Consider the following 21,489-nt stretch of genomic DNA (forward strand, 5'->3'; position numbering starts at 1 on the left):
ATAAGAAGTAAGGGTGTAGAGGAGTAGAAGAGGAATGAAATAAGAAAAAAATTAAATAAGCTCCCTGCCTATGAATATATATGTATTAGGGATGAATTGGTGGTGATCTAAAAAAAAAAATCTCCATCAATAGCATTGAAAATGATATTAGAGTGGAATCAGTACGCTCTAAGGATGAAATTTGTGGGATACCAGGGCCATATCTCCCATCAGAGGAATAATTTATTCTAAAAATAGCGTAGAAGGTACCAAAAGGGGTTAGCAGTTGCCAAACTATTCTCGGAAGAAGGCAGGTGTGGTGATTAGAAGAGGGCAGGCCAGCAGCAATACAGGGTGGAGCCAGCAATTTGCACTGGGTTTGGGAGCAGACAGCCGGACAGACAAACCTCCGGCTGTCCCATTTCGCTACGCGTCCCCCGCATAATGCCATTTTCCTTCCGCATAGCAATACTCTAGCATCTAGAAGGGAAGGAAAGGAAAGGAAAGCAAAGGAAAGGAAAGGCCAGTCACGAGGAGCAGGAGTAGTGCATTTGCATTGCATTGCGGCGTGGCGTGGCGTCTGCGCTAGCATCCGCAGCCGCCGCCGCCGCCTCCGCCTCCGCCGCCGCCGCCGCCTCCGTCGATTTGGATTCCCAGCGGCGGCCGCATCAGCAGCTAATCAAAGCACTCAGCCAGTCGCCCAGCCCAACAGACGCTCCCCTCCCCCAGTCCCCGACCCGCCCCGATGCGAGGCACAATGCCGGCCACCGATTCCTCGTCGCCGGCGGCGGCGCCGCTTCCCTCCATCGGCTGGTCGCTCCGCCGGGAGCAGAACCAGATCCACTCCTTCCCGCCACCGCCCGACGACGCCTTCCAGCGCCGCGCCGCCGAGCTCCTGACCAACCTCCTCGCGCCCCCGGCCGACGACGTCCTCTCCCTCGCCTGGACGCGCCGCCTCCTCGACGCCTTCCTCCTCTGCCTCGAGGAGTTCCGCGCCCTGCTCTTCGTCTCCGGGGTCTCGCCCGCCGCGCGGCCCCCACTCGACCGCCTCGTCGCCGACTTCTTCGACCGCACCGTCAAGGCGCTCGACCTCTGCAACGCCGTCCGCGACGGCCTCGACCTCGTCCGCCAGTGGCGAAAGCACCTCGCCATCGCCGCAGCCGTCCTCACCTCCTCCTCTTCTTCCGCCTCCGCCTCCTCGCCGCCGCTCGGGGAGGCCCAGATCCGCCGCGCCCGCAAGGCGCTCACCGACCTCACCATCCTCATGCTCGACGACAGGGACGGCGGGGGCGTTGTCGGCCAGCGCAACCGCTCCTTCTGCCGCCCTGCCAACGCCACCAACGAAAAAGCCTCCCGCGGCCACGGCCAGGGCCACCACCGCCGGAGCAGCAGCGGCGGGAGCTCCGGCTCCGGCTCCAGCACCCACCTCAGGTCCCTGTCCTGGAGCGTGTCCCGGGCCTGGTCCGCCGCGCGCCAGCTGCAGGCCATCGGGGGAGGCCTGCCCGTGCCCCGCCCGCAGGACAACGCTGCCACGGGAGGCCTTGCCTCGGCAGTCTACACCATGGGCGCCGTGCTCTTCATCGTCGCCTTCGCGCTCGTCGCCGCCATCCCGTGCCAGGACCGCGGCCTCCACGTGCATTTCTCCGTGCCCAGGAACCTCCCCTGCTCGGGCCCCATCACCACGCTCTACGAACGCATCCTCGACGAGTCCAAGAAGAAGGAGCGCAAGAACTCGTGCGGCCTGCTCAAGGAGATCCACCAGATTGAGCTCTCCTCCAGGCACCTCATGGAGATCACTGACGCCGCCGAGTTCCCGTTCCACGAAGACAAGGATACCCAGGTGCGGGAGGCCGCGCAGGACCTAGTGCAGCTGTGCGAAACCATCAAGGAAGGGCTCGACCCGCTCGAGCGCGAGGTCAGGCAGATGTTCCACCGGATTGTGCGCACACGCACAGAAATCCTTGACTGCTTGAGTAAGCCACATGGCACCCAGTGATGAGAAGATACAGAGATAGGCAGGGAAACTGGGAAGCCACACTTGCTTGCTTGCTGTGATGCCGCTTATGACGAAACATTGTGTGAAATGCAGCAGCAGCAGTGAGCCCGATTCAGATGAGGTAGCTTTTCTCTGCATAAGTTAGCAACTACTACATCATATACATGTATCTTCATAGAGGCTTGTCCTTCTGTTTGATAATTTGGTTTCTTCATTTTTTTCATTTCATTCTCTCGTCTCTGTAGATTGTGAATCCTTCCTTACTTGGCAGTGCTTCGTAGTAGTGGTCTAATACTATTTGTTCCATTCTTTTCATCTGGTTTGATGTGGTAATGTCAGTCACTTTGGTGGTTAGTTAATGTTCATATGGTTAGCATCTGTGCCAACACAGAAACGAAACAGGCTTATGGTGCTATGCTATGCTGGAATTGTTGGGAGATTGTGAGGTGATGCTATTGACATCACCATTTTTTTTGTGTCCAAAGATTAGTGAATGTATATAGTCTGATCACAAAAGAGACTACACTTCATCATTGATCACTCAACATTAGCTTATGTTGGCTTAGTCCGTAGCAATGCTGCTTGTTTCTTGCATCCTGTCTTTGCGTGTTTAGACTTTGTGTTTCAAATGAACACATCAAATGCATGCTTTGCCACTGATATTGTTGTCTGTAACTCAATACTGGGGGAAAAATGCAAATGGACAGAAATAACTGACATAGTTAATTTCTTTGTCAATGAACTAGTTTGGGTAAACAGACTATTTAAATTTGATGGTATCTTTGATATGCGTCCTATTCTTGTACACAGACTATAGTTTTTTTTTTCAAAAGGTACAGAGTCACAGACTATAGTTAAGAAGAGATATACAGAAGTACTTTTTAGATAGTGTTGTACTATTTCAGAGTGCTTGGTGAAAGAAACAACTGACATAGTCACTTCCTTTGTCAATGAAATAATTTGGGTGAACGGAACCTTACTTGGTCCCATATTTAAACTTGATCGTATCTTTGATATATGTTCTATTCTTGTACATAGACTACAGTTAAGAAGAGATATACAGAAGTACTGTTGTATTTCAGAGTGCTTAGTGAAACTAGTAGGTTTATCATTGAGCTACACATTACATCCTGTATGAAACTGCCCTTCAGAAATATTTGTTGGTTCTAGAGATATCAGTAAGGCAGAACTTGGGTGGTCAGGTAACATGGGTGATGGGTTGTTTAGATGGAGTTCTGACTTATATTGTTGCCAGGATACTTCAATTTGTTACATGACATTTGATTGCCCTTGAGCTGAGTCAACTCTGCATAAACCCTTGTGGGGTTGAAGTATTCAAGGGTGGTTAGCGGAATTCTTGAGAGAAATGGAGTCATGTGAGCTGGTCAATGTGCATGTTTTCTGTATGGACCTTTTCTTTTGTGTACTAACCTACTGGTGCAGTGTGCACGTTGGATGTTTCTTGGTCAATAGGCAAGATTTTTTTTGTTCAAATTTTTTATTATCATCTTTTGGTCCCTTGTGGTTGTGGTTACCTGGCTCTAGCAGCCTCCATGCTCTGCCAAAAATTTTGATTTGAGAATGTAATCTCATCCCATGTCACTGCTGCTGAAATTCTGCTTGCTCGTTCGTTCTCTGCACCTGTACATTTTGTATTTTGGAAGAGAGGGAAGAATCCCTGGACCTGAATATGGAAGCAGTCTTTTGTGGTGCTGATTTTGGCTGTGCTCAAGGTTATGACTGAGGTACTACGGTTTGTTTGTGCGTGCATGCACAGTTGAGCTTGAGTGTAGGTTTGAGGATGAGTTGGTTTACCTCCAAGGCCCTGCTAAAAAGTCTTGAAACTTCACTCCGTTTGGGTTTACTTGTCACAAAATTTACTGTAGCAACTTCGGTCATCTCTGTTTTTTTTTCTCCAAAATAATTCTACATACTCTAAAATGTGCAATACGTACTGGCTATGTATGCTGCATAATAAATTCTGTGTAACATGGAAATTTCAAGCATGTAAACATTTTTTTTGTAGAAAAATACGAATGGTGAAAATAGCAAGATTGTGATTGTGTGTCTGGGTTAGGAAAATGACATGAGCATGGGCCTCCAAAGAAAGCCTGTCTGTGCAGCGCAGGTTATCGGGCTCGAACCTCTCTGGGCTCTCGGATAAGGAACTACCGACTGGAACTACAGGCTCCGTCTTTGAGGGGTTTGCTGTTATGTGTTTGGGGTTGCTCAGGATTAGTCGTGTGGGCTGCCGTACTCAGTTTATTTTTCCCAGTTTTCCTCCAGTAAACCATGTGGTTATAAGGTTTTCGGTGTACAATTTTCATTCCTTATAAACCAATCAATTTTAGTTAAAAAAAACAAATCAATTATATAGACGGTCAAGAAACTCAAATGAAAAGACAGCAAGCCATCCATCGCCTGAACAGAAGAAGACCTGAAAAACAGAACAAGAAAACAAGATTATAGTCATCTGGGCTGCCCTGTTCGGATCTTTTCTTACCGGTTTTCCTTGGATAAACATTGTGGTTATAAGATTTTTGTGTCAAACTTTTTATAAACTGAAGAAGCAGCAAGCGAAGAAGACCAGGAAAACAGAAGAAGAAAACAAACTCAACTATAGGCCTGGCTTATTTCACGTAACAAACCTTTAAAAGCTATATCACCTCCATGGGTCCATGACAGCAGCACGCAAGCTTAGCTACCTGACACTTACACAACACTGAGAACAGATACGCTAAGCGATATGGCCATGACCTGTTACAGCTAGAGCGAGCTAGCTAATCATTCACGCGTCGGCCGCGAGCCCCTCGTCGTCGCCGGCGGCGGTGTCGAGCTGGGCTGATGATGAGATATCGACGCTGGCGGTGTTGCGCACGGAGCAGTTGAGGCGGATCTCTCCGGCGGTGCCGGTGAGCACGTCCATCTGGCTCATCTTGACGAAGGACCTGGTGAACTGGTCGAAGAAGGCGGCCTGGTTGAGCGCGAAGCGGATGGCGGTGCGCATGGTGTCCGGGTGGTTGATGAGGCCCTGGTCCGACTTGAACAGCCCCTGCCTCGCGATCAGGTCGAAGTAGTACTTGTTGTCGAAGGCGTTGGGCGTGCGCACGTCCAGCACCTGGCTCACCACGTTCCCGCTAGGGTCGCTGGCGCACTTGGCCGCCAGCTTCTGCCGGAACGCCGGGTCCATGGTGTCGTCGTCCGCGTTGGGCGGCAGCCTGTCGCTGAAGGAGGCGCAGTGGCCGCGGCCCACGGTGTGCGCGCCGGACAGCGCCACCAGGTCCGCCTTGTCCAGGCTGCGGTTCTTGAACGCCTCGATCAGCTTCGGCACGTTGAAGAAGGGCGCCGGCAGGGTGCCCACCAGGTCGCTCGAAGCCGGCGCCAGGCCGTCGCGCCGCCCGAGAGGAACGTCGAACAAGGGGCCGCCGGACTGGATGGATGGAGTAGTCGATATATGATCGAACGTACACACTCTCTGAATACCTGACAGTCTAGCTGGCGACTTACCGCGACGACGGCGTCCCGGGTAGCTAGCGTGGTGATGTCGGCGCAGGATACCGTGGGCCCGCAGGCGGCGTGGACGGCGGCGCGGATGTGGTCGATGAGCTTCAGCGCCGCGGGACGCAGCGTCCGGTTGGGTATCTCAATCTGCTCGCTGTTGGGACCCGACAAGAGCACGGACGCGTCGCAGCCCTGATCGTTGGTACGTTTTCACAGTTTCGTTCATGGATTGTTAGATTTGGTTTTGGGTCGTACATGGCACTGTGCTCTGTGCTCTGTGTTGGTCTTGGTCATCGTCAGCATCAACGTACGTAGCAGCTAGGGTCGTTACCTGCGGGAAGCAGTCGTGGAAGAAGATGCGGATGAGGCCGGCGGCGATGCCGATGTCGCGGCGGAGAGCCTCGGTGACGTGCCAGCTCACGATGTCCTCCACGTACGGGCAGGACACGTCGTAGAAGCTCCAGGAGAGGCCGTTGGCGATGGGTTCGTTCACGGTCACCGTGGCCGACGAGAGGGCGGCGCAGAGCGCTGAGATGGCCACCAGCAGCTGCACGGCGGCCACTGGTCTGCTGCTGCTGGACCTGGCCATTCTGCTTGCTTGCTCGCTTGCAGGCCGGTGCAGCAAGCACGACGATGTGTGGTGGTGTGTGGCTTGCACAGGTCAACAGAAGGTGTAGTGCGTTATTTATAGGCATATGAATGCATCTCTATTCTCTAATCCTCATCGATCTGATCCACTAGCTGCAACTTGTTGCATTTCAATTGCATTGCATCAAGTGAAATGGCGGTGGGAGGTAAATAAGGTATTTTCATGTCGCACTCGCACCGCATGAGTTTTAAATTGTAGGTAGTAAACTTGTTACAGTATTGATACTAAGTCTTCTGCTGCCATATATCATATATGCAACTTCGTTGCAGCTTCGTTCCACATACACTGCACACCCACCTACTAACCCCTGTTATATATACTCCTACTTAAATACTACTTATCATCTATCCACTAGCTGCAACTTGTTGCAGCTTCGTTCCACATACACTGCACACCCACCTACTTATCATCTATTCCTTATTGCTCCGTTGCGCCCTGTTTGTTAGGACTTATAAGTCGTACTTTTTCAGCCAACGAACAATATTTTTCTCTCATAATAAATCAGTCAATAGTACTTTCAGCTATGGCTTATCAGCCAAGCAAACGTGGCCTTGGTTTGAACAAATATGACACGGCTGCTCATCAGTGGCGTATTCCACGGACCATGACAGGTTAGACTAAGCCAACTGCCAAGTGGCCTGGTGCATGCACTCGTATATATACCAATATAACAACATCGACAGGAACATGATGATGCATTTCTGTAGCGACATCTATGAATAGTATATGCTAATGGGAGTGTGTAGTGTAACTGTACACTGCACCGGTTGGAAAGCTAGCTAGCTGCCTGCCGCCTTTTTCCTTTTAATTTTGGGAAATCTTAATCTAAATCGTAGGTTAATTGTCAATGATCCGTTGTTAGGAAAATGACCATTAGGATGGGATAGGGATGATACCTGCCACTTGCACTTGCATGACACGTAGAGTGCTCACATTGCCGCGTGCTGTTCTCATCGATCTTCTACAGCGCGGTCCCAGCAGGTGTAGTCGTTAATCTTGAGCTGCATCAGGTCAGCCTGGGAGGCAGCATGGGTTCGTACTTCATGCAACCACCCTCTCCAAAAGCCAAGCTCACTGTTCATTCCCTCACAAACTTTCCTAGTTTGATCCACAGGGACCTCTACCATATTCGGCAACCTAGAAGTACAAGCAGTGTATATATACCTAAAACTATCTCCAATGGCAGGAACCTAAATATGAGACCCATCGGGTGGTTTGGGTCATGCACAGTAAAAGGGTCACGGACCTAAAACGTTGCCTATTCTAACAGCGAATCCAAAAGAAGGCCCCAAAAACACGTGTGGCCCAGTTCAGACGACCTCCTCTTCTTTCACCCGGTGCCGCCTGCTCCTCCGTCTTCGTCTTCCCTGCGGCCGGCCACCGAGCTACGAACTCCGGCGCGAGATCCGGCGAGGCGCGCGGACGAGCTCCGGCAGCGTCCCCGACGCGGGCCCCTTCGCCGCGCGGCCCCTTCGCCCGCCGCCTCGCGAGCGCCGCTGCGGGCAAGCAATGCCACGTCCCCACCGCGAGCGGCACCTGCGACCACCTTCCTCAACGTGAGATCCGGCCGCCCTCTCCTCCCCTTACAGGCGGAGCGGCACCGATGGCATGGCCCTGCCATCCGTCGGACCGGCACCTGTGACCCCCTTCCTCAGTTTCGGTCCGCGTTGAGCCGGCTCCGGTGCGGTGACCCCGAGGCGCTGCTCTCGTCGGACCAGGCTCCCGTGCAGATCTCGGGCTCCGGTCGTCCTCTTCCCTCGTGGTGGTGGTCCTGGCGCCTGTGTGGAGACGCAAATAGACGGAGAGAGGACGCTTATTTGGGTTCCACGTCGCCTCCCACGCAAAATGGGTCACTTGTTTGCCTACTCTGTTGGAGCATATTTTGTCCCACTAAAACACTGTGAACAACGCATTTTGGGTTTGGGTCACGTTATGCCTACGCTGTTGGAGCCGGTTCTAAGGGCATGTTTCAGGCCACCCAAACGGGTCTCTGAGATGCCGCTCCATGTTCCCGCTGTCTAGAGTGGCAGACAAGAGGAGCCAAATAAACCAGCTTCACCTAGCTTCTTCAATTCCTTTGTGCTTGTAGGTCCGAACAAAAATTCCCCTCCGTGCACTAAGGAGGAGCACATACGACGGGTGAGGCAGAGGTGGAGGCGTCGACTGGCTAGAGCTTTGTCGTCTGTGTGGTTCACCGTCTGGGCAGAGTGTCATCGTCGAGCTTCATCTAGGCATCTGGTGGAGTCTGGCATCGAGGCGGGGGGGGGGGGGGGGGGGGGGGGAGCCACCAGTGCACAGAGGCTATGGGGGCCACCGGGCCGATGAAGCTTCAGGGCAACAAAGTTTTGGGCAGAACATGAGGAGCCTGAGCAGATAAGGATAAGAGGAAAGCAGAGAAGAAAATAAAGGAAGAGAAGAAAATGGTAAAAACATTATAGACATTTCATCTTTTATTTATTCAAGGAAGTTGTTTTACCAAACGTCTTAACAAAATAGCTTAAACTCCACCATTAAAGCTGCTCTTAAGCAAAGCTATAGCCAAACGACCCCTTAAGGACTTGTTTGGATGCACATGTATTCATCTCAATCCGCATGTGTTGAAGTGGATTGGAGTGGAATTAAACTAAGTTCAATTCCATTCCACTCCAACACATGTGGATTGAAGTGAATACACATGCATCCAAACAAGGCATAAAGCATTTCCAAGCGTTGCCCCCACTAAAATAGAGCCCCTATTTTTTGAGTAGGGTTCTCTCCACTTTTAAAGCTTTGTTTTCATCATTCAACTCCAACAAGAGCCCCCCGCCCCCCCCCCCCCCCCTACATCTAAGCTTCTATTTCATTCCCTTATATTTTAGTACAATCTTCATGTATATCCTTCATATGATACTATTATAATTCAAACTTAAAAAAATGTATAAACCATAAAAATGGATTGTGTTTAAATTATATTCATGATTTCAAATAAGACAATTTACATCCAAATTCAAATTTGTCAAACATAAAAATCATGTAGGCATATTGAAATTTTCGATCACACCACATAGCAACAAATTGTAATAAAATTACAATGGATCATACTAGCCAGCGCCTTGAACGCCCACAAACACTCCACAAGATCATCTCGAAGTTATTGTGAGGATAAAAATAAATGAGTTAGAAATTAGTTTGGCCAAGCAGGCCAAATCAATTGAGGGGGGAAATGTAATCATTGGTGGAGAAATGCCTATGCATCTTGGTCAATTGTTGTTAACAATAATTTGGTCAAAACTGCATCTTCCGGTCATAAAGAAAGTGAGAAGGGCAACAAAGAAGTTTCTGCATCTAACCACCGAGCTAGTGTCCCTCTGGATTATCTCACACACAAAAGAGGAGATCCAAGTGAACGCGTAAGACAGGATCAATGAAATGATTCCAGCAAAAGCCCAAATCCAGTAGCAAGTTGGAGCCGGCACAACAGCAATTACGGAAATTATCCCGACCCGATCCGTCCGTTTTTGTATTTGCGGAAAAGTCCGGAAATACAAAAACGTTTTTGTATTTTGGGGACGGCTTCAATCCATGTATTTTCGGGTCCCGTATTTGGGCGTGATAGACCCGGATTTGACAAGGCAGGCTAAAGCAAAGTGCTGCACTCCCCAGCCCATGAGCGGCCCATAATGCATCGGCGACACTACCGCGCCACCGGACTTCCTGGTTCCTGCTCGTCGCGCCTCCGCAGTCCGCAGTCTGGCCGCCGCTCGCCGCAGCACCGGTCGTCTGCTCGGCGCCCGCCGCCACCCCACTGCGAGCCTGTGACTTTCTAGTGCTGCTTGGTTCGTGCTTGCACCTGCACTGTTGCAGCGTGGTGCAGCTCAGGTGCAGGCGTGCTGTTGCTTGCTGCTTCTGTATGTTCTGGCTGTAGGCTTGTAGCCTTGCACGTGTAGCATACAACATTTCGCCTTAAGTTCCCGGCTTCCGTCTGTTTTCGGTTAGTTTCCGTGCATATTAGTTCGTTCCTGTATGTCCGCATGACCCCATCCCATTTCCGATTCCGGCTTTTCCCAACTCGCTTACATTTCCGTCAAAAAAAAATATAGAAATGGAGGCTCTGTTTAGCTACCATTATAAGCCGATTTATCAGCTACGATACAGTATTTTTCTCTTCCAATAAATTAATTGTACAAATCAACACAAGTGACTTATAGACTAGCCGAACCGAGCCGGAAGTGAGAGAGTGTTTTCCTGCCCGTTTCTATCTGTTTTCCTCCCTAGCAACAGTCCAACAGTCGAGGCTGGCTTTCTTTATGTACAGTACAGGGGACGGCTTCGTCCTCCGTGAGACACTAGTGGGACATGTAATCGCCACTTTTAGGGCAAGAGAAGGCAAAGGTAAAAAAAAATATATATTATCCTCTTCGCTTCAACTTATCCGTCATAGTACAGTATTTTTTCCTCACAACAAAACAGCATCAGCGGCTTATCAGCCGCAGAAACTGTCAGCCATTTGGCCATTTATTATAACAAAATTAAAAAGCTAACACGACGATAGGATGCATGCGCGGACAATGTAAATGCAACACTGCTGCGCTAGCAAGGTGACACACGCACGGCCGCGATGAGATGCTGATGCCTCTTTTGCAGCTGTAATCACGCGTCGGCCGCGAGCCCCTCGTCGCCGGCGGCGGTGTCGAGCTGGCCTGATGAGATATCGACGCGGCGGGCGTTGGGCACGGCGCAGTTGAAGCGGACCTCTCCGGCGTTGCCCGTGAGCACGTCCATCTGGCTCATCTTCACCATGGACCTGGAGAACTGGTCGAAGAAGGCGGCCTGGTTGAGCGCGAAGCGCGTGGCGGTGCGGTTGGTGCTGGCGTCGTTCATGAGTCCCTGGTCCGACTTGAACAGCCCCTGCTTCGCGATGAGGTCGAAGTAGTACTTGTTGTCGAAGGCGTCGGGCGTGCGCACGTCCAGCACCTGCGCCGCGTTGGGGTCCTTGGCGCACTTTGCCGCCAGCGTCCGCCGGAACGACGGGGCCATGGTGCCGTCGTCAGCGTTGGGCGGCAGGCGGCTGTTGAAGGAGCTGCAGTGGCCGCGGCCGACGGTGTGCGCGCCGGAGAGCGCCACGAGGTCGACCGCGTCGAGGCTCCGGTTCTTGAACTTCCCCAGCAGCGTGGGCACGTCAGTGTCGGGGCCCGGCAGGGTGAAGACCAGGTCGGGGCCCCAGAGGCACCTCGAAGAAGGGACCTCCAGACTGCATGAATTGCATGCATTGCTTTGTCGGTTGCACATGCTTAAAATAAATTTTGGGTGCGTGGGTTACGTGGACGTGGTCCGGCGAGGCGATGGACTTACCGCGACGACGGCGTCCCGGGTGGCTAGCGTGATGATGTCGGCGCAGGACACCTTGGGGCCGCAGGCGGCGTGGACGGCGGCGCGGATGTCGTCGATGAGCTTTCGCGCCTCGGGACGGAGCGTCTCGTTGGGTCCCAGATTCTGCTCGCTGTCGGAACCCGACAGGAGGACGGACGCGTCGCAGCCCTAAATTTGCATTGCGTGGTGTCAGCATTCAAGCGCATCACCACACCAACGACATATATATAGTAGCAGTAGAGCAGTGCACAGCTAGCTGCTGGTGCAAGTCGGCGACATGGATGTACTCCTACGTATACGTACGTACCTGCGGGAAGCAGTCGTGGAAGAAGATGCGGATGAGCCCCGCGGCGATGCCGATGTCGCGGCGGAGGGCGTCGGCGACGTGCCAGCGCACGATGCCCTCCACGGAGGGGCAGGACGCGTCGTAGAAGCTCCAGGAGAGGCCGTTGACGATGGGCTCGTTCACGGTCACGGTGGCCGACGAAACGGCGGCGCAAATGGCTATTGCCGCAAGGACGGCGGCCACTGCGACTCTACTGCTGGACCTGGCCATTTTGCTCGATCGATCTGGCTCGCTTGCTTTGCACCCTGCAGTGCTGTGTCGATGGGGTAGTGATGGTGTGTGTGTGGCTTCCACGAGTCATGATCATATTCATTTATAGGCGGGGCGGTCATGGATGGATATTTTCTTCACACATGGTCGGACCGGATCGGGCCACATCGATCATCGTGGCATGCATGCATGGCATGGCATCGGCCGGTCTGATCCATCCACTTGTTCCATTATTATTTGCATCGAGCGCATCATCTTGGACTAAAGTAGGAAGAAAAGCTGCATCTGCATGTGTTCAAGTGAGTGGTGGTAGGTGGTGATTAAAGGTAATTTTATTTTATGCGACACCCCACAAATAATAACATACTCCGTATATAGTAACATCTGCTACGTACTAGCATGCATGTGCAGTTTCCTCGCTGCTTCACGCTCCTCATACACTGCACCCGGCCATGCATGCCACCTAGTACGGAGTAATACAGCACTGAGCCCTGTGACGTTCTATAGATATAGATATTATATATCATCACATAGGACTATAGAAGTACTCCTCCGTATAAGCTAGTACGTAGTACACATCACACACAGCTAGCTCTGCTGCGCAACACATCTTCTGTATAGGAAGGCTATGTTTAGATTGTAAAAAATTTTAACTCGATAAATAGTAGCACTTTCGTCTTATTTGGTAAATATTATCTAATCGTGGACCAACTAAGCTCAAAAAATTCATTTCGTGATTTCGAACTAAACTGTGCAATTAGTTATTTTTTTTTACCTATATTTAATGCCCCATATAAGCGGCTAAAAATTGATGTGACGGAGAGAGTGAAAAAACTTAAAATTTGGAGATATCTAAACAAGGCCTAGCTGTATAATATCTTCTCGACGATAGATCGACTGGATTAACAAGCCAAGAGCGAACCTAGTGTTGCTGGCACTTGCAACGACATCGACAGGGACATGCATTTTTCTATCGACATCAAGACATATTTCACATAGAGTACTCCGTAGTAGGAGTAGCTACGTGGTGTGGACACATGTGCGTGCGATTCCCAATGCAACTTGGTGGGTCCTAGCCCGTGTAGTACGTACTATTTTGACTTGGATCAGGTCAGTCGTCTCTCTGTTATAGGGCAGGGCAGCAGCATGGGTTCTTACACTGTTCATTCCTTGCCAAACTTTGTACTAGTAGGCACGTGCTTGTGCTTTGGTTATTCGCAAACTACTATAATGGTGCAAGCGCTGGTACCTAGCACAGTGTACACGCAATTTCGTCACTACATCCATTTCATTCGTTTACACGTGTAGCCATTCGTCCCTAGCACTAGCATGCATAACGACTTCCGTGAACCGAGCCACCTAATCCGCTGCATCCAAATATGATATCGTCTCATGAGTACCCGCCCACTAAAACAAGACGTTAAGAATGAGCACTATAGTAATTTATGCTTGCTAGCATGTCAAAAATAATCTGGAGGCTTGTGGAGAACGAAGATGGAGTGGTTGGGTTGTATTTGCTGCCTTTCATTAACGGAGGCGGGCAATGTAAGGCAGCCATCTCTGTTAATCATCATTAACGGAGATGACCGTCTTAAACTGGCCGCCTCCATTGATGACCTATTAACGAAGGCGGTTGGCGTAGGAGGACCGCCTCCGTTAAAGGATTAACGAAGGTGGTCGCGTTAAGACGACCCCCTCCGGTGATAGATTGTTAATAGAGGCAGCTGACTAACGACGATGACCTTCATTAAAGGACTAACAGAGACGGGTGACTTGCAGTGTTCGCCTCCGTTAATCGTCCAATAACAAAGACGGTCATCTTAAGTTCCCGTCTCCGTTAATTGTTAACTGTGGTGGACGTACTCTTCTCCCCGACGACCCCCTCTATTAACGGAGGTGGCAGGCTACTATGCCTGCCTCCATTAGTATTTGGAGCCTGTCAATGTAGTAGTGCATGTTTTAAGTAGAGGCATGGAAAATAAGAATATTTTATTTGTGGGTGTCCATCGACTTATGCATATCTGCTATGTCTAACACGATCAAATCCAGTATACATGTAATAATGTTACATTGAGCCTGCTTTGAGTACTATATACAAATCCGTAAAAGAGTCTATGTATGTAGCAAGCAGGAGACACACGTATGTGTGTGTGTTGTGTGTAGGTGTCTTCATCTTACCATAGGAATCCTGCTACCAAAAGAGGGCCAGACAGCGTGGCCACGTCGCCCGCTTTTCCCGGCCATCGGATCGGCCGCGTGGATGGCCCAGAGCGAGGCCTGGTCTTTTTGCAAAAGAAACCTTGAACTTTAGTCAAATCAACCCACAGTCCAGGCCTCCTCTCAGTTTTTTTTCAAAAAAACCCTCAAACTTTACCGAAATCAACCCTCAATCCAGGCCTTTTAAATGGGCCGGCCTGACTCCCGCTCGGGCCTGTATATCGCCGGACCTGGGCCTTACTGGGTCGAATTCGGCCCGACGACATTTTTCTATTTTCCTGCGAATCTATTATTTATCTAAAACGGTTGAAATTTTGTAAAGAACATAATAAAACAAATAAAAATTAAAAAAATACCAAACCAAGTTTGTTGAACTCTACACAACTAGCGCTGCACTGTAAACACATAACATCACATGTTTTAGTGTAATTTTTTGCTATTAATGTGGATCTAGATTTCTCTAGAGTTTTCTATAAATAATTAATAGAGTTAGTTTCTTTATTCAAATTGCTATGAAATTTTTACGGTAGCTTACCCATACCACACATAAAATAAAAGGATTAAGTGATTTTATCGGCTTTACGATTCTCTCTCTATATATAATTAAAGGCCCGCTGGTCCTATTTTTTTTTTAAATATAGGTTCACTGACTCTGCTACGGCGTGTAGCGCGTCGAAGCCACACGTAGTTTCTAGTGAGACTGAAAACACAACCAGGGTTTCGTGGGGATGGTTCCCCCCATATGCACATGCAGATTGCTTAATTTCCGGCGGACACCGGACACGTGCATGTATCGACATCATCGTGATCTTGACTTTGGATGCCCGCAGCGGAGTGGATGTGGATCGACTCAGTCATGTCGGCAGCGTGGAGTACTTACCTCCTACACCGATCCGATCCCTCTCCCTGTGGCCCTGTGGGCTGTGGCAAACAACTTTGCATGCATGCATCTGCTTTGTCCACTTGCACCAGATCTGCACTCTATTTTCCTTAAACAAGTACGATTCTCTCTTTATGACAACCAAACCTGTACGGCTGTATGATACTCCTATGTTGCCTTTCCGGGCTAAAGAGAGGTTTATATACTGCGTGCTTCAGAACCAGAGTTAGGGCAGGTACAACTGAGCTGCAGTTCGTAAGTTCTTGGAATTTACGATACAACCATAGATAGCTGGTGTCCATTGGGTTCTCCACAAATATACTACTATGTTAATAATTGATACAAAACAAATTCTTCAAGTAAATCATATATATTATATATAATGTAATATATATTTTATAAATCAAATATAACATAAATCTTCTTTCTTATAAATCAAATATTGAACTAGTTATAAGTAACTGAAAATATTCAATAGCTAGAATTGCAGGTTTCATATATTGGCATGTTTAATTAGTTCAGGTCACAAGCTAATAAATTACTTACATAACTAGCACTACCAAAGCATCAAGAGATGTATGGTTCACGCTTGTTGCCGCTGACGTCCCTCTCTTACTTCATTCAATACCGTTTGAGGAGGTGTTTTTTTTCTCTTTCTTGCAAATATATACATGGCACTCGAGCTTCCGTTGTGCGTGCCCTTACAATCGTGACCAATGATATGCTCACAACAAACTAGCGCACTGAACCGCCACGCTACTGAGTGCCTATTTCCTTTTCACCAAGTATATAATGCGAGCTTTATCTGCCGCTCTAGTTTGCTCTCACTTCGAGTGGACAATTTTTCACCAAGGTAAATCGCTCTCCAAATGCAATTCCACCTCTTCGTTCTTCGATAATGAAATGGATCTCTGCTCCCCAACATACGGGTAACATAGGGTCTATTAGGATCTCATGGTCTAAAACTTTTTAGACCACTTTGTCTAAAGTTTAGCTAATAACCTCACAAAATTTTAGACGACACAAGTGAGTTAAAGTACCCGAAAAGTTTTATTCCTCAACTTTAGCCAACTAAATTTTAAACCAGAAAATCTAAAAAGACCCGTAGACACATTCTGTTTCAACGACGGTAGGGGTGACACCTACACCAGTCCCTCGCGAGTGTTGTTATATACACTAGTAGAGAACAGACCTTTGATCCTCGGCCAAAATGGGCTCTAGTCCCGGGATTTTTTGCGCCCGGGACTAGAGATACCTTTAGTCCCGGTTGGTGGATCCAACCGGGACTAAAGGTCCCTGCCCAACGGCTACTGCGCCAGACAGAGGTGGCAGGGACCTTTAGTCCCGGTTGGAGCCACCAACCGGGACTAAAGGTATACTTTTACTCCCGGTTAGTGGCTCCAACCGGGAGTAAAGGTCTACTGCCGGGCCGTGGCTACGCCCGGGGTTGGAAAGTTACCTTTAGTCCCGGTTGGATCCATCAACCGGGACTAAATGTTCTCCCTTTATAAATCGGCCGCCTCCTCCTTCCTCCCCGAGCCCGAGCTCAGCACATTTTGAAGCTCACTGCAGTAGTGTTCTTGCTTCCTCCCTCCCTCCATTGTTCCTCCATCCATTCTTCGATTCCTCCGTCGATTTCTTCGATTCCTCCGTCGATTCTTCAGTTGTAAAGGTTACCAATCTCATACTCTCATTTTTTACCATTTTCTTATGCCATTTTGTTCACTATATATATTTATGGTTCTTTATTGTGGTTTTTTTTTTCATTTGTAAGCAATTTGAGCTCAAAATCACTTCAAGCTTGCATATTTACATAAAAGAAGGTTAAAGTATATATAAATATAAAGTTAGAAAATAGTTAGAAAAATATAGCAAATCCTTACTAGTTGAACTTGCAGACCGTGTTCAGGTCGGCGAGGATGTTCTCTGCCGAGCGGTAACGGACGTCAAGGAGGAGCTTTGATTCTACGAGGGAGAGCGACAACGGTCGTGGAAGACCGTGTTCCCTTTCTCGTAGAATCGGAGCTCTTCCTTGACCAAGTACGGTGCCGTTCGGTGGAGAAATGCTCGCCGAGCTGATCACGTAAGCAAGGTCAACTAGTACGGATGGTTATTTATTCACATGTCCCGATATCGTCGTAGTAGTCTGTTAATCACCGTACCTAAACGTAGTATATATAAATAAAAACTTAGAAAATAGTTAGAAAATTATAGAAAATCCGTACTAGTTGAACTTGCGGACCGTGTTCAGCTCGGCAAGCATGTTCTCTGTCGAGCGGTAACGGACATCAAGGAGGAGCTTTGATTCTACGAGGGAGAGCGACAACGGTCGTGGGAGACCGTGTTCCCTTCCTCGTAGAATCGGAGCTCTTCCTTGACCAAGTACGGTGCCGTCCGGTGGAGAAATGCTCGCCGAGATGATCACGTAAGCAAGTTCAACTAGTACGGATGGTTATTTATTCACATGTCCCGATATCGTCGCAGTAGTCTGTCAATCACCGTACTTTTTATTTTAACTTTTTATGAAATGAAAAACTTAGAAAATAGTTAGAAAATTATAGAAAATCCGTACTAGTTGAACTAGTGGACCGTGTTCATTTCGGCGAGCATGTTCTCTGCCGAGCGGTAACGGACGTCAAGGAGGAGCTAGATAATTTTATAGTTTGTTAATTTTATTTGTTTATAAAAGGAGAAATTTATAGTGTATTAAAAAATGAGTATAGAGAGTAGATGGCAACTGCTTCCGGGTCCTCGGCCTCTCATGGGTTTCCAAAGCGACTTAGGCCGGGCCTTCCTCTCATTCCATGCGGCAAGTGTCGTGATGAGACGAAGATTGTGATGGAGTACCGAGTGAAGAAGGAGGGTCCCAACAAGGATCGTATCTTCTACAAGTGTCCGGATCGCAATGTGAGTTATTTTATCGTATTTAATGATTATGGTTAGTTTATACCTATTTTCATGATGGTTGTGATTAAAGTTCTAATTTTTTGTTTTAATTTCAGTGGGATGGCAGTGGACGATGTTCAGGCTTCTACTGGGAGGAAGAGTATTGTTGACACCGTTTTTTTGCACGAGTTAAAATGTTCGGAGTGGACTAATCGGCAAGGGGAAAGTTACTGTATACTTTGATAGCCGATGAAAGCCAGCTTGTAAAGATGGTTGCCGATAGCTGGTGATGCCGATGAAGGGAGGCTTGAGGACTACTGCCGATGAAACAGGGAGTATGCTGATGAGGGAAGACTTGAAGACTATTGCCGATGAAACAGGGGGTATGCCGATGGAAAGAAGGACAGTGAGATTTCCATCGTAATTAAGACGGATAGGGAAATAGATAGGAGTTGATTTCCTTTTCTATATTTGTTAGAGTATGATTCATGTAAGAGTCACGTGTTTCCTTAGATATGGGCTTGGTGTCCTAGTTGTGTTTGGTTGTGTCTCTTTAGATCAGGGTATAAATATGGAGTGAGGGGCTATGCAAAGATATATCAATCAATATCAAAACCAATTTTTACTCCTATTTTGCATCTACTTACTTTTCGGCGACTTCGTCAATTTGCATTATTTTCTCTTTACGAGTTCTCATTGATTCGGCGAGCTGCATCGCTTCAGTGCGACCTTCGGCGATCCTCGAGTTCCGCGTGAGTACCTCTTGGCTGTGACTTCCGGGCGTATCGCTGTTGTCAGGACCAAAGTGCTCGTATCTCCATCCTTGTCGATTAACAGGTCAAATCGACTGGCATGCCTTGGATACCGATTCGGGTATTAACCCTTTGTGTTTGCAGATCCACTTTTGCATCAACACATCTTTTGGCACGCCCGGTGGGACCAATCAATCCGATCAATATGTTCAATTCCGAGATCGATGCGGGGAACATTATCGCGGTATCAGAAGAAGATCTTAAGGAAGAACAGATGCAGGCTATGGAAAAGGCCGTAGAAGAATACAGGCAGCTTTGTCTGAAATTGTTTAGCCTGAACAAGAGTGGACAAGTTATCCAGAAGCAAGATTTGCCGTTGCCTCGGCAGGTTACCTTTGACTCCAACCCTGGTAAACTTCAAGAGATGGTTAATTCTACAGTAAATCATGCTTTGATTAATCATTCCAATGTGTTGTCCAATACTGTTCATAATGCTGTGGTTCGAACTCTCAAAGAAGGACAAGCGTCACCGCATTATGTTAGGCCTGCCTATCACCAACCAGAGCCGGCATCTGTCAATACTCCATCGGCTCCCTTAGCCGTTGTGGGTACAGAAGTTACTTCTTCTCCAGTATCGGCAGGCTTACCTAATATTCAATCTACACCGATACGATCAGATCCGGTACTACCAGGAGGACGAATTCAGCTTAGTACAGATCTATCGGCATCAGCTATGTCAGGCCCTGTGTCTCAGAATAGCCAGATTCCTACTAATTGGTGGGGATATGGTATGCCTCTGGAGTCATCTGCTTTCAATCCTGGATTACCTCAAGTGTTTGATGCAGTGGGTAAAGCTCCTATACCATCGGCTGTTTCGCCGATGGCCCAAGTGCCTCAATATGCCACAACAACTACTGTGCAACCAACTCCAGGGGCTTTCCAGATGCCTTTGGTTCAAACGCCCAGTTCAAATCCATCGGCAAGCTTACTGCCGATGCAGCAGAAAGGCCTTGTTATGAGTCAAACTGGGGTTCAGTTTATGCCTCAAGCTGGTTATAATTATCCAACAATGTCAGCAAATTACCAGCCATCGGTAAGTTTTGTACCGGTGGGTTCTAATAATGGTTGGTCAGGACAGTTACCTGTTCAACACACAGTTCAGCAAAATCAACAGATTGCAGGGATTCAACAAGGTTATATGCAAGCTGGTGTTCAGAATCAAGCATCGGCAGCTCAGCCGATGAATCCTTTCCAACAGGTTAATGGACCACAAGTAACGGCAAATATGCCGATTGCTGGAGATCGTGGGCCACAAAGATATGTGGAAGGATGTCAGCAGGTACCTCCTATAGAAATTCAGCCAGTTCGTCAGTAGGAAGCTGATGCTTTTTGGGTCGATAGGATAGCAGAAATTATGAAGGATCAGTTTAGGATAAAGCCCAAGGTCAATACTTATTCTTATCGGACTCCATATCCTCCTGCATATGATTTAATTCCTCTCCCAAATCGGTACAAGGTACCAGATTTCACTAAATTCTTCGGGCAGGATGATACATCAACAATGGAACACGTCAATCGCTTCATTATTCAATGTGGAGAGGCAGCTAGCAGAGATGAATTAAGAGTTCGATTATTTTCATCATCTTTGTCTGGATCGGCATTTACGTGGTTCATTTCATTACCACCAAATTCTATTATTACCTGGGCTGATCTAGAAAAACAATTTCATAAGTATTTCTTTGCTGGAATCCATGAAAAGAAGCTTACCGATTTAGTAAAATTGAGACAACGCAATGATGAATTGGTAGAGAGCTTTGTGCAAAGACTACGAGATGTAAAAAATAAGTGCTACAGTCTGGTGCTGGATGATCGGCAGCTTGCCGATCTGGCTTTCCAAGGGTTATTGCCACATCTTAAAGACAGATATGCTTCTCAAGAATTTGAAAGCCTCAGTCATCTTGTGCAAAGGATCTCCGATCAAGATACTAGGGTTTTTAAACCTAAAAAGAATTGGAGTAAAAAGGTATCATTTGTTGAAGAAGTAGGAGATTTTGATTCTGATGAAGAACCAGTTATCGGCTTAGCTGAGTGGGTTAAGAATAAAAAGCCGATATCTTGTCCCTTTGGTCAAAAAGAGCCAGAAAAGTTTACCTTTGATATCACCAAGGCTGACAAAATATTTGATCTTCTGCTTCAAGAGGGCCAAATTAAGTTGTCACCTAATCATATGATCCCATCAGCAGAAGAGTTGAAGAAAATCTTGTACTGCAAATGGCACAATGCAACTTCACACAGTACAAATGAGTGCAAGGTGTTCAGGCAACAGTTACAATCGGCTATTGAATCTGGGAGAATTAAGTTTGGTACTTCTAATGCCCAAAGGCCGATGAAAATTGATCAACACCCCTTTCCAGCAAATACGTTGGAGGCCAAAGGGAAGACCAAGGTATTGACGTCCGAGGCTGCTGAGAAAAATGCATCAGTGGATCCCCAACATCAGATAACTACCGATGATGCAAGAAGTAAGGGGTTGCTGGGAGAAAGCAGTAGTTCCAAAAAACCTCCTCGACCTGGCATTGTGATTACTCATCGAAGGCAGCAGGAGGGTTGGCGTCAGCGTAATGATCGATATCGACAACAGCAAGAAGAAAGACGTCGGGAAGAGTGGCATCGGCATAAAGATCATTGGAGGTGCCCGTTTTTTATCCATTGCTGGGAGGAAGG

The 21,489-nt window shown here is 48.2% G+C and overlaps 2 protein-coding genes and 1 pseudogene across 2 annotated transcripts; 1 reads left to right on the forward strand and 2 right to left on the reverse strand.

Moving 5' to 3' along the window:
* Positions 1 to 474: 474 nt before the first annotated feature.
* Positions 475 to 2,340, forward strand: LOC136497054 (protein ROH1D-like). The gene has a single exon (XM_066492839.1). It carries the CDS (start codon positions 725 to 727, stop codon positions 1,973 to 1,975), a length of 1,251 nt encoding a protein of 416 aa, XP_066348936.1. The 5' UTR covers positions 475 to 724; the 3' UTR covers positions 1,976 to 2,340.
* A 2,153-nt stretch (positions 2,341 to 4,493) lies between these two features.
* LOC136497792 (peroxidase 12-like) lies at positions 4,494 to 6,122 on the reverse strand. Its single transcript, XM_066493653.1, has 3 exons — positions 5,808 to 6,122; positions 5,483 to 5,668; positions 4,494 to 5,405 (listed from the first exon to the last, which is right to left on the reverse strand). Exons 1-3 carry the CDS (start codon positions 6,063 to 6,065, stop codon positions 4,764 to 4,766), a joined length of 1,086 nt encoding a protein of 361 aa, XP_066349750.1. The 5' UTR covers positions 6,066 to 6,122; the 3' UTR covers positions 4,494 to 4,763.
* A 4,404-nt stretch (positions 6,123 to 10,526) lies between these two features.
* Positions 10,527 to 12,088, reverse strand: LOC136498067 (cationic peroxidase SPC4-like; annotated as a pseudogene).
* Positions 12,089 to 21,489: the final 9,401 nt, after the last annotated feature.

This window comes from Miscanthus floridulus, chromosome 12 (genome assembly GCF_019320115.1).
Source record: "Miscanthus floridulus cultivar M001 chromosome 12, ASM1932011v1, whole genome shotgun sequence".
Taxonomy (NCBI): domain Eukaryota; kingdom Viridiplantae; phylum Streptophyta; class Magnoliopsida; order Poales; family Poaceae; genus Miscanthus; species Miscanthus floridulus.